Below are 14,015 nucleotides of genomic sequence, written 5' to 3' on the forward strand. Positions count from 1 at the left end.
TCACCAGGAGAGAATATGGCATGGCTATAACTTAAACCAACTCTTGACAGCATCCCACCCAGACCCATCCCCTTATAACCCAGCCATTCTACACACGCCTGAACACTATGGGAAATTTAGCATGGACGATCCACCTAGGCTGCACTTCTTTGGATTGTGGGAGGAAACCGGTGCACCAGGAAGACACTCATGCAGACACAGGGAGAATGTGCAAACTCCACACAGACAGCCACCCAAGGGTGGAATCTGGGCGCCGTGAGGCAGCAGTGCTAACCAGTGAGCCACTGTGTCACCATTTCTTCCTCTGATTCCCTACAACATCTAAAAAATTAATATTGTTAATTACTTCTAGCTTATACTACCCAAATGTTTTTTTTTTCAGTTTTTGCTTTCATAAAATCGTAGAATCCTTACAGTGTGGAAACAGGCCCTTCGGCCCAACAAGTCCACACCGTCCCTTCCAGCATCCCATCCAGACCCATCCCCCTATAACCCACACAGCCCTGAACACTACAGGCAATTTAGTATGGCCAATCCACCTAGCCTGCAAGTCTTTGGCCTGTGAGAGGAAACTGAAACACCTGGAGGAAACTCATGCAGACACAGGGAGAATGTACAGACAGACAGTCACCCGAGGCTGGCTTGGAACCCAAGTCCCTGGCGCTGTGAGGCTGCAGTGCTAACCTAAAATTATTTTGATCTCTTTTGTCAGAAAGTCTTACCACTCTCACCAAAACTAATTTGTCTCAATATTATTATTGGACTATGCCTTAATTTAGATCTCATTGCATAAATAGTGTACTCGCCACAATACAAAACTTGAGATGCGTCAGCATGGTCAATGAGTCAGAGTAAGCATTTCAGCTATAATGAACCAGGGTTGAAATGATACTACTTTTAAAATGACACACATCTACAAGTTTACTTGACCACCTGATGGTGGTCACAAAAAGGTCCACTTTCCATCTATTCCAGCCCTACTCGTACTTCAGTGATGGTAGCACCAACTGTCATACCCCCAAGTAACCTTAGCTGATGTGGCATAACTTGAAATCAACTGAATCAAAGGCAGAACTTCAGAACTTGCTGATCTGTTTAAGTTAGAGCCATGCCACATTCTCTCCTGGTGGGCAGGAAAAAGGATGAACTCATGTTCACCCCTAAAAATTACTTCTCAAAGTTTCCTCCTCCTTTCAACTCTCATATTGATATGTCTCAATTCTTGTTATTCTCAGAATCCTACAACAAATTCATCATTAACAGCCACCAATTTTTATATCCACCAACTTGCAAATTAACTATAATTTTAAAATTATGTGTCACAAGTACTTTGATATATTTAAGTAACAGTATGTACAATATTAATAATGGTTTGGGGTATTTTTGGCATCAGGCTCACCCAGTCCCACAAAACCTAATTAAATGAAAATGTTAGCAATACAGTAAATCTCCCCTGTTTCCATCACACACAGTGAATATGGAGATTTCTGAAGAAAGGCCATCGGTCACAAAATGTTAACTCTGCTTCCTCTCCACAGCTGCCAGACTTGCTGAGTTTCTTCAGCAATTTTGGTTTTAGTTTCAATGATTGAGGGGTGCTGGTTATATGAATCCACAGGGTACCGGGAAATGGTAGTGGTAAAAGAAAACTCGACTTGTCAGTACCACAAGATGAATGCACGTTTTAAATGTGGGCGGCCAGAACTGCTCAGAACTACTGCTGACACTTTGATCGAAAGGGGTTCTCCACTCAGCTTTGATAATGTTTTGAAGAGGCTACAATTCTGCTTTTTCTTCTAAATCTCAGACTATCTTATTTTGGGAAAACTGCCACATGCAGCAAGGAGGTACCTTTATGATTGCCAGGTGCCTGGGTACCAGATAACAGGGTCTGTCATACTAGATCATGAGATCAATTCTGTGAGCAAAGCAGCTAGGTTTACTCATTTAAGTGTTACTAAACTTTCACCAAAAACACTACTGCTGTACTATTTTTGTTTGATTATGGCTCTTAAAAAATAACACAGAAGTGATTAGGTCAATTTGTATTTTTGGTTACTGGAAAACTGCCCAGTGAAATCAGTACTCAGCCAAGAAAAGCCTAACTGTTTAAATTTATTCCCAATACTACATCAGAATGCCACGTGTCAACAAATTGCTACCTACTTTGGGGACTGCTCTCCGATAGGAAATGACCAAAACAACACCGACGCCAGAAGTCAAAACAGTGTAGGATGATTGTAAAATACTTCTCTTTGGAGAAGTGAACTATATTTAGCTTCTCTGCCAGATATAAAAAGGAAAGTAAGAAGTAAGATCAAGTTTTAATTTTAAACCAATGTTACCTTTACAAGCTGACATGTGGCTTGTGTGATTTAGTCCAGGATTTCTTAATAAATATCAAAGTTAAATAGTCTATTGCACTGACTGACATGCAATAGCCATTTTTAAACAAATAGGTTTCACTGTTTAAACAGTAATCTATTCAATCATGACTCTGACTCTCCATTTGTATTGCAGACATGCACTGACCTTCTCTGCAGAATCCTGTTTTCGAGTTGAATCACGCCCACGCAGGCTCTTAGCACTGATTCCAGACTCGGATGTTTGCATTATTAATTGTGTGGCTAGGAATTGCTAAAAGAAAGAGTTGTAGAGAGGGGAAAAAAAAATGATTGGGGATCATTCTAAACCACAACAGGATCAATATCGAAACAAGTTCTTGAACCAAATTTATATCATCATTTAAGGAAGGAAAGGGATTTTTGGAGTTTTTGCCTTTCCAACTCTGGCTACCTAAATCACAATCAGAGATGATTTAGAAACTTTACCAAAAGTAAAGACTTTCATCTAAATAGTTGACCGGAGGGATAATCAGATTAGAGAATTAGTTGTGAATTCACAGAGGCTACAAAATTGGCTATACAATATAGACAACAAATCAGGTATTATGCAAAAGATTTCACTGAAGCAAATGTTTGGAATCTACACATGTATGGGATGTGGGAATTGCTGGGTGGAACAGCATTTATTTTCCTCCCTTAAGTGCAGGGAAGGTGGTGGTGACCCGTCTTGGAACTGTTGCAGTTTGTTATGTAGACACATCCACTATGTGATGAGGAAGGGTATTCCATGGTTTTGACTCAGTAATGGTGAATAAATGGTAATATAATTCCAAGGCAACATGGTGTGTGGCTTAAAGGGGAAGGAAAAGACTGTCGTGTTCCCATGCAGCTGCTTCTCACTGGTAGGAGTCATTGGTTGGGAAGGTGCCAAGGGTGCCCGAGTGAGTTGTTACATCGCACCTCAAAAGATAGTACACGCTGAGGATTTAGAGGGGATTTCAGGAAAATCTGTTTCACCCTGCAGATGGTGGGAAATCTGGAATGCATTGCCTTTAACAAGTATATGGATGAGTACTCAAAGTGTCATAACATTCGAGGCTATGGGCCAAATACTGGAAAGTGATATTAGTATAGAAATGTCAAAGCAGGCTCAATAGGCTGAAGGGTTTCTTATGCGATCTGACTACTGCTACTGTACACTGGAGGTGGAGGGAGTGAATCTGTAGTGATGGATGGGTGTAAATTAGATTAAATTAACGGAGGACGGTTCAAAGGGAACTTGGAGCTATGTTTGATATTACATATGATGAAATAAAACAGAAAAAGAGAGTCCTGAGGTGTATGGTGCAGTGTTGTCAAATAGAAATCGTTGATGTGGTGATACCATTTTAGCTTCCATTTAGCCATATCTGCCTAATTGTTGAGATGCTGATTTCTATTTGTATAGCTAAGTCACAAAAACATGTGACTTGCAGACTGTCGGAAAAGTCTACAATACATAGTTGAAACCACACTTAAATAACCTGGGATCACATCACTAAAAACATACGTTTTGCAGCCATTGTATTACCTCACTCCACTGAACTCAATTGCAAAGACTACAATCATAAAGTTACTATCATAGAAAGTTAAGATTCAGAATGGCAAAGTTAAGGCTTGGACCTAATTCAGGTTAGTTGATTGACATATCTGCAAAGGATTTTTTTGTACTGTACATGAGTTAATCCAGCTACTATTTGAATGCAATTAAATATGACCATTTACATATTTGAGAAATATCAAAACTTGTGGATGTTCTACCTGAATTTGCTCCAAAACATCTCTCTGCATTTCTAATGCCATGTGATACACATCATGGTCAGAGCTATTATACATTACTGCATTCTGGAACATAAGCATTATGTCTCGCTGAAATTCTGCTGTTGTGCGGATTAAACCAGTCTCAATATTTTTCTTTATTGTAGATAAATCCATTGGTCTGAAAAGATGACATGAAACAGTTGTCAGTCGAAGCAGTCTTCTTCACTATCATTATCACTCAAAGAATAATTTCCTGATGATGCTATTTAATCATCATTCTTTACACTGATAAAACTGAAACAAAACCTCAGTGTTATGTATAATTTTCTATTAATTCTTATCACTAGGATACATCAAAAAACACTGATTATTTTCTTTGCAATTCTGTAGCTTCAGGAGATGTCCATTGTTACAAAGCATCTTCACGTTATGGTCCCATGGTCCTGGATGATCAAAATGTTGCATTCTACATTCAGCTCACCCTGGTGCCTCACTGTCCAATTATCAAGAACCAAGCTGAAGTATATAAAACATGGTAGGGTCAGTTGCAAATATCTACAGATATCGTTTTTGGTTTTATAACTTTACTACTCATAGATACGTGATATTAAAAACAAAAATTGAAGAATTTTTCAAAATCTGAGCCACTTACCATTTCACGTATCCTGACATACTAAACAAAGGATATTTTATATAAGAGTTTCTTATAGCATCTAGCTAAAATCACCCTTATCTTTCCTCTACATGATTTCTGTGGTCTCAGAATAGTAGAAACCTCCAACTGTCTCAAATACCCACACAAATAAATGTCTATAACTACAGTGCACCAATTCAGTGCACAGGATTTTGACATTTTCTGAACTGTCAGCTTCATGCAGGTCAAGAATCAAACCCACTAATATCATAGAATCTTGACAGAGCAGAAAGAGGCCATCAAGCCCATCAAGTCTGCACCAATCTTCTGAACAGCATCCCACCCAGACTCAAACCTCTACCCTCTATTTATCATGGCTAATTCATTTTGCCCACATATCCCTGGGTACAATGAACAATTTAGAATGGTCAATCCAGTGTACATCAGCAAACTCCTCAACCAGAAATTCTTACAATTAAAGACACGTTTAAAGCAAAAAAAATTGTATAACAGTCCTTATCTAAATATTAACTGACCATGTTCAGTTACATCCAAATTTCAGAACTCAAACTAAAACTATTTCTTATTTGCATAAACCACTCGTTATTCCTCGAGTGTAAGTTTCCAATTACAACCACAAGAATTGATGTCAACACAGTACATCAGATTGAATGAAGAGGAGGGCTCTTGTGGTGCATTGGTAGTGTTCCTACCACCTGTGCCAGAGGTGTGAAATAACATTTCTGAACAGGTCAATTAGGGAAAAAACATCTCAGAGTGAAAGGGAAACATTAATCCGTACCACTTAATGCACACCACTGTACCAAAAACAGAATCTGTAACGATGCCATTGTATATCACTTGTTCTCACAGTTGCAAACCCCAAACTTTCAGGCAGCACTTGTCTACAACAATAAATCTCAGACTGGAAACTCAAACGTTGGGCTGTGCAAATGGCTCAGAAGTACTGCATTCTGGTATTCCAACAGTGATGCACAACTAAAAACTACACATTTTTGGATACTGGTACGTTTACAATGAAATCCTTACTAACAAACAGACAGTCTGTTATTTATATACGTACACACTTGCACATGTTTTCCCAATGGATCGGTAACATGCAATTACTGTGCATCTGAAGTTTAAATGGTCATGTCTACATTTTTGCAAAGAAATTAATAGCAATGACCAAACCATCATTCTTTATGGAATGTTGATAAATAATTCACAGTGAAAATTAACATGTTTACATGGGTAAAATCGCTTCATGTAAAATTCATTAATGTTACAATTTTACAGAAGTTTTTCATTACAACCTAATTTATTAGTCGATAACATCCCTTTTACAAATCAAGTGTTTTAAGCATACTAGATTTTGTGTAAAGGTTTTGAAAAACGAATAAAATCAGTACTGCCACTACTTGAAAAGAGCAACAAAGAATTGTTTCATCAACCATAAACATACCATAAATAACTCAGCATAATTTAACTATTTTCGCAATACAGGTGCTTTGATGCACAAATTATGGCATATAAGAGAAGTTAGATTTGAATCTTTGGAATTCTCTACCCCAGACAGGTGTGAAAACTCAATCATTGAGTCTACTCAAGACTGAGATAGATAGATGTCAAGCTATTAAAGAGATCAAGGGGGCTGGGAAGAGTTAGGAAAATGGCATTGAGATGAAGGATTCATTGAATAGTCGAGTAGAAAAATGTCTATGTGAACTTGGATTGTGCAAACCTTTCAAATCTTTACCACCTTTAAGATAAAGTCTGAACAAACCTATTGTGCAAAACAATATGGACAACTTGAACAGTGTACTAAACAATTCTATGCATTTTATAGGCTGTTCTGTTGGCAAAGTGTCTTTTACAAATCCTGCAGAACAATTAAGAATCTGACCTGTGTACAATGCTATGATATCCTGGGGCAATATCATCTGTCACTGGCTGAAGGAATACATTCGCATATCTGTAATAAGAAAACATTTTAGAAACAGAGACAGAAAAAGTTTCAAAACAAGAATACTGTTCTACTCAGCTTGCATTTACACGTGTCTTGAAATGCACAAACAACTCAAAATCAACACCAAAATCATAGATTAGATTCCCTACAGTGTGGAAACAGGCCCTTCAGCCCAACAAGTCCACACTGCCCCTTGAAGCATCCCACCCAGACCCATCCTGCTATAACCCACACACCCCTGAACACGACGGGCAATTCACCTAGCCTGCACGTCTCTGGACTGTGGGAGGAAACCCATGCAGACACGGGGAGAATGTGCAAACTCCACACAGACAGTCGCCCGAGGCTGGAATTGAACCTGGGTCCCTGGCACTGTGAGGCTGCAGTGCTAACCACTGAGCCACCATGCTGTCCAGGTGGTGGCTCAATGTTGTAATGTACAATAACTGAAGAATTTAGATTACAATTGTTAACTACCAGAAATAAATAACAGCACTATCCTCTAGAAATACTCAAAAGAGCAAAACAGAGTCCATACCTGTGTTAAACAAAATCATTTAGGAAATATCATAACAAATCAACCACACTTAGTTCCTGTTATTTCACTGCCAATATGATACTTTGCTGTTCAAAGTAAAACAGCAGGCTAGAACAAATGACATGGGGAAACAAAAAAATGAAGAAACAAGAAATGCAGCTGGAAAACCAGCCAGTGAGATATAGCTAAGGACTTATTGAAGTAACCCAATTCAACATGGTGTTGTCAAAGGGAAACAGCATTTGAAAAATTTATTCAAGTTCTACAAGGAAGTAACAAGTTATATGGAAAATTGGAATCCTATGGTTCTGGAGTGCCTGAATTTCCAGAAAGCTTTTTAAAAGGTGCTTTGTAAAATGTTACTCTGGAAAATAAGAGCTCATGGTAGCGGGCACCACACTAGCATGGAAAAAAAGAGTTGGTTAACTAACAGGTAAGAAAGAGTAGGAATAAATGGGTCATTCTTGGGTAGGCAAGCTATAAATGAGTGGACTGCCACAGGGATCAGTGCCATTGTCTCAATTATTTACAATCAATATCAATGACTTAGATGAAGGATGTGTGATTGTGCCATCAGAAAATTTAGCTAAGATAGACAGGGCATTATGAAGAAGATATAGATAGGTTAAGTGAATGGGCAAAAATACAGATGAAGTGTAATAAGGGAAAACAAACTTGTTCATTTGGGAGCAGAAGATAAACAAAGTATTCCCTCTCACAGGGTCATTATTTGATGAAATTCTCTTCCTCTGACAGCAGTGGAAGCAGGGTTATCTATTATTTTTAAAGCTATATAGATTCTGGATTGACAAAGGAGTCAAAAGTTATAGGGGTAGACAGAAAAGCAGAGGCGCAATTAAACTGGCCATGATTGTACCGAATGGCAAAAGAGGTTCCTTATTCTCACCTGTAATTTAAAAAAGTCAACTCAATTAAATTACAGGAAATAAATTTATTCAGATTTTACTCAGTAACTGACATTTCTCATTTTTAAAATGTATTCTTTCATAGGATCTGGGCATTACTGACAAGGTCAACATTGGTGCTGATCTCTAATTACCTTTGAACCGAGTGGCTTGTTTAGCCATTTCAGAGGCTAGCTCAGAGCCTACCACAGAGCTGTAGGTCCGGGGTCACAGGTAGGGCTGGCTTGAGTAAAAGCAGCAGATTTTCTTCACTAAAGGGCAATAGTGAACCAGGTTTATAGTCCAGATTCATTACCGAACTTAAAATGTTATCAACGTTGTAGTGAAATTGGAATCCCATGTCCCCAGAACATTGGACTGTGCCACTAAATTAAGCATCCAGTAACATTATCACAATGCACTGTTTCCCCCAATGTCAAGAATAAGGATTTAAACAAATAAAGTATTTCATGGCAATATGATTAAATTTAGTCAAATTAATTGTCTTTTGTTTCTTTTAATACCTTCAGGAGCACTTTTATTTGAAGATGAGAATTTTGGATTACATCAAAATTGGTGGTATAGTCAACAGTGAAGATGATTACAAAGGGATGTTGGTCAACTGGCTGAAAGGGCTGAGGAATGACAAATGGAGTTTAATTTCAATGTGAGGTATTGCAGCATTTTGGTAAAATGAACACGGGCAGTATGTAACTTGTATAGTTAATGGTAGGGCCCAGGATAGTGTGGCTGAACTACAGGCTCAGGTACATAGTTCCTTGAAAGTTGAGCATCAGGTCGACAGGATGGTTAAGAAAGCATTTAGCACATTTTCCTTCATTGTTCAGACCACTGAGTATAGGAGCTAGGATGCCATGTTGAGGTTGTACAGGATGTTGGTGAGGCCACTTTGGAGTACTGTGTACAATTCTGATCTATACAAAGGATTTTATTAAATTGGAGACGGTTCAGAAAATATTTACCAGAATGTTTCTGGGACGGGGGTGGGGGAGGTGCAGGGTGAATTCTATGAACGGGTTAGGACTCTTTCACTGGACCATAGGACGTTGAGGGGTGATCTTGTAGAAATTTATAAAATCATGACGGGCACAGATGAAGTGAACAGCAAAAGGTCTTTTCCTTAGGGTAGGGGGAGTTCGAAACTAGAAGGCATATTTTTAAGCTAAGAGGAGAGAGATTTAAAAGGGACCTGAGGGGCAACTTTTTCCATACAGATGGTGGTTCTTATGTGGAATGAACTGCCAGAGGAAATAGCAGATGCAAGTACAGTCACAACATTTGAAAGATATTTGGATAAGTCCATGAATAGGAAAGATTTTAAGGGATACTGGTCAAATACAGGCATGTGGGACTAGTTTAGTTGGGAAACGTGGTTGGCATGTGAGACTTGGACCAAAGGGTCTGTTTCCATGCTGCATGACTGTATTTCAGCACTTCTCGAAAACCTGAGCACAAGCTTTATATTTTGCCCAGAGCTGCAACTTAGATGAACAGAGATCCTACAATTTCAACATATACACAAATTCTCTGAAATAACATTTTTGCTATGTACAACATTTTTCCAACAAAACCTTAAAGCTTTCTTACTTTGAAGAAAAGGTAGAGCGAAAATGTTAAAATATTTATTCATGAAAACTTGTTTATCTGAGGGTTTGTGTGAAAGAGTGTCAGAAAGAAGATGCAGCCCAAATTTGAACCTAACAATGTGGATGCAACCCATTTGCAAGATCATACCTTTCTGTTTTACCTATAACTTTTTTTTGAGGAAGATGGGCAACAGTATTTGAGTAGAATTGTTAAAAAGATTGGAGTACGAAGCAAACAATTATCTTTGAGGGGGTTTTCAAGTAGGATCCCAATTAACAGCAGATGCCAGAACATAGCAAATGGCAAATATATTGGACACACTCCTCCACAAAGACCAAGAATGGCACAAACCTGTGATTGGCAGCTGCTCTCCATACCAGCATAATAGCCTTTTTCCAGATTTTCTGAGCTTGAATGGCTTCCTGATCTTCACTACAGACTGAACTAGAGAAAATAAAAGTGGAAAAGTACATACTTAAAAAAGGTTGTAGATATCATACAATCGATCTGTATCTCCACAGAAGCACTTCATCAGCCCTACTCAATTTTTTTTTTAGCATTTATCTGAAGCAGCTCTTACTTTTCTTCAGCAGCACTGTGATTAAAATGCAATCAAAAAGTTGCTGAAATAAAAAGATTTAGCGTCTTTTAAACAACAACATAAACCTCAAAATGTTGCTAATAAACTGCAGGTAACATGACACTGGTTCATGCCAAAACATTTGTTTTCCTACAGTGCTCTATGTGCAACTTAATATATTCAAAAAAAATAACATGATAAAGTTCTTAAATGAATCCTAGCAAACTGCAAGAAGTGGATGAAAGTTTGCTGTTTCTATAAAACAAGATAATGAACTGGAAAACAAATTAAGATTTTGACAATGACATCTTTATGAAGCATCTTTAATGTTGTAAGGTGCTTGACAGGAGCATTATAAAACAAAACATGACAGAGTTGCAAAATGAGATCAGAAAATAGAAGCTTAAACAAAGAAGTTAAGTTTTAAGAGGTTATTTAAAGGAAGAAAGTATGGAAGAGACACAGGTGTAGTGTGGGTATTCTAGAGCCTGGATCTAAGTCACCGAAAACACAGGCAGTCACTAGTATTGGGACAGAGCAAAATTGGGATGGGGAAGCCAGAATTCGAGATGTGGTGTTAGAATGTGGAGACCAGTCATCATGGTTAGGTCTAGGGGTAGTGAATGAATGAATGAGGATTTTAGCAGCTACTGTGCTGAAACTAAGGCGAATTCGGACAAAGGTGCAGCCAGAAATAGGCAATTTTAGAGACATTTGCACTTTGGGGGTGGAAGCTCAACTGGGTGAAATATGACACCAAGGTTGTGATTTCTGCCTTCAAGTGAAACTTTTACCACATTTTGGGCATTGATTAAAATTGTACCAGAGTACACTGAAGTAGTACAGTGAGCTGGGCTGTTGCAAAAGTTGTCTGGTGCAAGGCTAGGCAAATACTGATTTGATCATTTTAAGTTGAAAATCAAAATGATACACTCCACAAAGGTTTAGAACAAAATAGCTGAAAAACTTACAATTGTGAGGAAGCAGGGCTGCTGGGTATTGAATCAGCAAGGACTGAAGACTGCAAATGTGCATTATGAATACTGAAGCCATCATCACTTTCACTGACAGGTGGCTCATTGTCAGTTTCTGACATATAGACCTCATTCGGTTCCTCTTCCCTGGCCTCATCCACGCTAGCAGCTTCACTGGCTCCATCCTCCTCTTTTGGAACAAGCATCTCTTGCAGCTGTGCACCATACATACGTCCATTATTATGTAGAATACATGCTTGCCAGTATAATGACATATTTTAACACAATACTCATCATTATCACAATGCAGTGACTACTTATATTGCTACATATATTTTCTTCAGTCCACCAAACAACCCAAACTCTAAATGTTGAGTCTTGTTTACAGCACATAAATCTGAAAATTATTACCGATATTAATGAAACATATAATGCATTTGCTTGACAAGCCCCTGTACACTACTTAATATAAACACTAGACATCAGTTTTAAATGAGGTAAAGCTTGGCCAAAAGTGAAGAATGCTATCCTAATGTGCTGATATTTCCATCAGTAATTGCAGAGTTACAATGCATACTTTGAACTTGACGACTTTGAAGAAATACACTGACTATTACAATGGAAATCTGCTCTTTTTCCAGACAACACCGGTCTGTCATTGGATGCTTTTTTGATTCATTCATGGGATGCAGGCATAGCTGGTTTGGCCAGTGATTTGCTTATCCCTAACTACCCTCATACACTAGATTAGGTAACAATGACAGATTTTCTACCGTAAAGGAAGTGAATGAAATGGGTTTTGAATAGACAACGATCGACAAAGGCTACATTGGCTGTCATTAGGCCATCCTTTTATTTCAGATTTTTGCTGAATTCAAAAACTTTAACCACCTTGTGATGTAGAAATTCACAACCAAGCTTCCAGAACATTAGCCAGAGTTCCTGGATTAGTTGCCCGCTGACCTAACCATTTTGCCACTTCCAGCCCTGGAAACTGTCACCTTTGCTTGGGGAATCTAGTGAAAGGAGGAGAAATCTCTTCACTCAAAAGATTGTGAACCTTTGGAATTCTCTATAGAGTAGAGAGCTGTGGATTCTATATCTTTGAACATATTCGAGAGAAAATGCCAACTATGGGAACCAAGGCATATGGGAGACAGTGCAGGAGGATACTGTAGAAGATAAAGATCACTAGTAACCTTTAGGAAAGGAATTTGCCATACTTACCCTGTGTAGCCTACATGTGACTCCAGACCCACAGTAATGTGGTTGACTTGTAACTGCACTCTAGGCAATTAGGGGTGGGCAATGAATGCCACCTAGCTGCAACGCCCACATCCCATGAATGAATAAAGAAAAAAAAACTGATGAAGCCAGACTTGATCTCACAGTGGAGGCAAATTTTGGTTAACTTGCAATCGATAAAGGTCATTACTCATTTATGGTCCAAATCACAGCCAGAGATTATACAAGTAATGACGTACAATACCTTGATATGGCTCTTTACAACTACTCCACCCTCTTCCTTTGAGGAATCTGAATTTTTAAAAAAATTCTAGTATTAACTTTAATGTAATTATAAAATAATTATTCATTTACAACATACATAAACATCCTATTTGAACATATTCTATTGAGAAAGCTCGCGGTCAATAAAAAGCCAAAGTAGTGTGACTGTGCCTAAAAGACTCAGAAGATGTGGCAGCATCTGTCGAGAGAAAAAAAAATAATAGATCATGTTCAGAGTCCAGTGACTCTTTGTTAGAACTTACAATTGCTGCAAAAGGGCAGTATTTATGTTGATGAGGGGGTGGTGGCAAATGGGACCCAGACACTAACAGTGAGAACTAGCAAGAGACGAAAGGTTGAGGTGGGGGGGGGTGGTGTTTAAACTTTTGATAGGCCCAGAGATGAATGGTACGTACAGTGGTAGCGAGCAGTGTTAATGGCTGGCTGTACTGGGAGCAACACAAAGGACAGCGTCTAGGAATGGGGGAGTGGTGGTGGTGGTTGAAGGGCAATAAACAGAGTAAGGTATTCATGTTTTGAAACTGTTTAATTCAAATGTTGAATCCTGAAGGCAGCTCGGCAGAGAATGAGGTGTTGCTCCTCCAGCCTGCATTGAGCCTCACTGGAGCACTACAGCAGGCCTGAGGACAGCAATGTTGGACGGGGCACATGGTGGTATGTGCAAGTGGCAGGCAACTGGAAGTTCAGGGTCAATTTTACAAAACGTGGTGTTCGACAAAGTGGTCACCTTGTCTGCATTTCATCTCTCCAACGTACAGAAGACCACATTGTGAGTAATCAGTACAGTGGGCTAGATTGAAGGAAGTGCAGATAAATCACTGCTTCACCTGGAAGATTGTCTGGGGCCTCGGATAGTAAGGAGAGAGGAGGTGAATGACCAAGCGTTGCAGCCTCTGTAATTGCCTGGGAAGGCATCATGAATGTGTAGGGAGGTGTTAGGGGTGGAGAGGATGGGACCAGAATAACCTTAGGGAATAGCCCCTGCAGAATGTTAACAAGGAAAGTGATGAGAACGTGTATCTGGTGGTATGGCTCTTTTCCCACCTCATTTTAAAAATATTTCTGTAAAATTCTCAGAAGAAACAATTAAATTCAATACAAAATATATGCATGAAAGCAGAATTATCAAATT

The 14,015-nt window shown here is 38.8% G+C and overlaps 1 protein-coding gene across 6 annotated transcripts in view; it reads right to left on the reverse strand.

Moving 5' to 3' along the window:
• Nucleotides 1-14,015, reverse strand: part of brd8a (bromodomain containing 8a) — a 57,041-nt gene that overhangs the window by 14,329 nt on the left and 28,697 nt on the right. For 5 of the 6 annotated variants that reach the window (XM_048552597.2, XM_048552596.2, XM_048552601.2 and 2 more), the window contains 6 exons: nucleotides 12,843-12,889; nucleotides 11,351-11,568; nucleotides 10,151-10,243; nucleotides 6,686-6,754; nucleotides 4,146-4,323; nucleotides 2,533-2,637 (listed from right to left, as the gene is read on the reverse strand). In XM_048552597.2, coding sequence (XP_048408554.1) covers nucleotides 2,533-2,637; nucleotides 4,146-4,323; nucleotides 6,686-6,754; nucleotides 10,151-10,243; nucleotides 11,351-11,568; nucleotides 12,843-12,889 — 710 coding nt within the window. The other variant, XM_048552602.2, reaches the window with a different exon arrangement.

The sequence above is a fragment of the Stegostoma tigrinum genome, chromosome 23, assembly GCF_030684315.1.
Source record: "Stegostoma tigrinum isolate sSteTig4 chromosome 23, sSteTig4.hap1, whole genome shotgun sequence".
Lineage (NCBI taxonomy): Eukaryota > Metazoa > Chordata > Chondrichthyes > Orectolobiformes > Stegostomatidae > Stegostoma > Stegostoma tigrinum.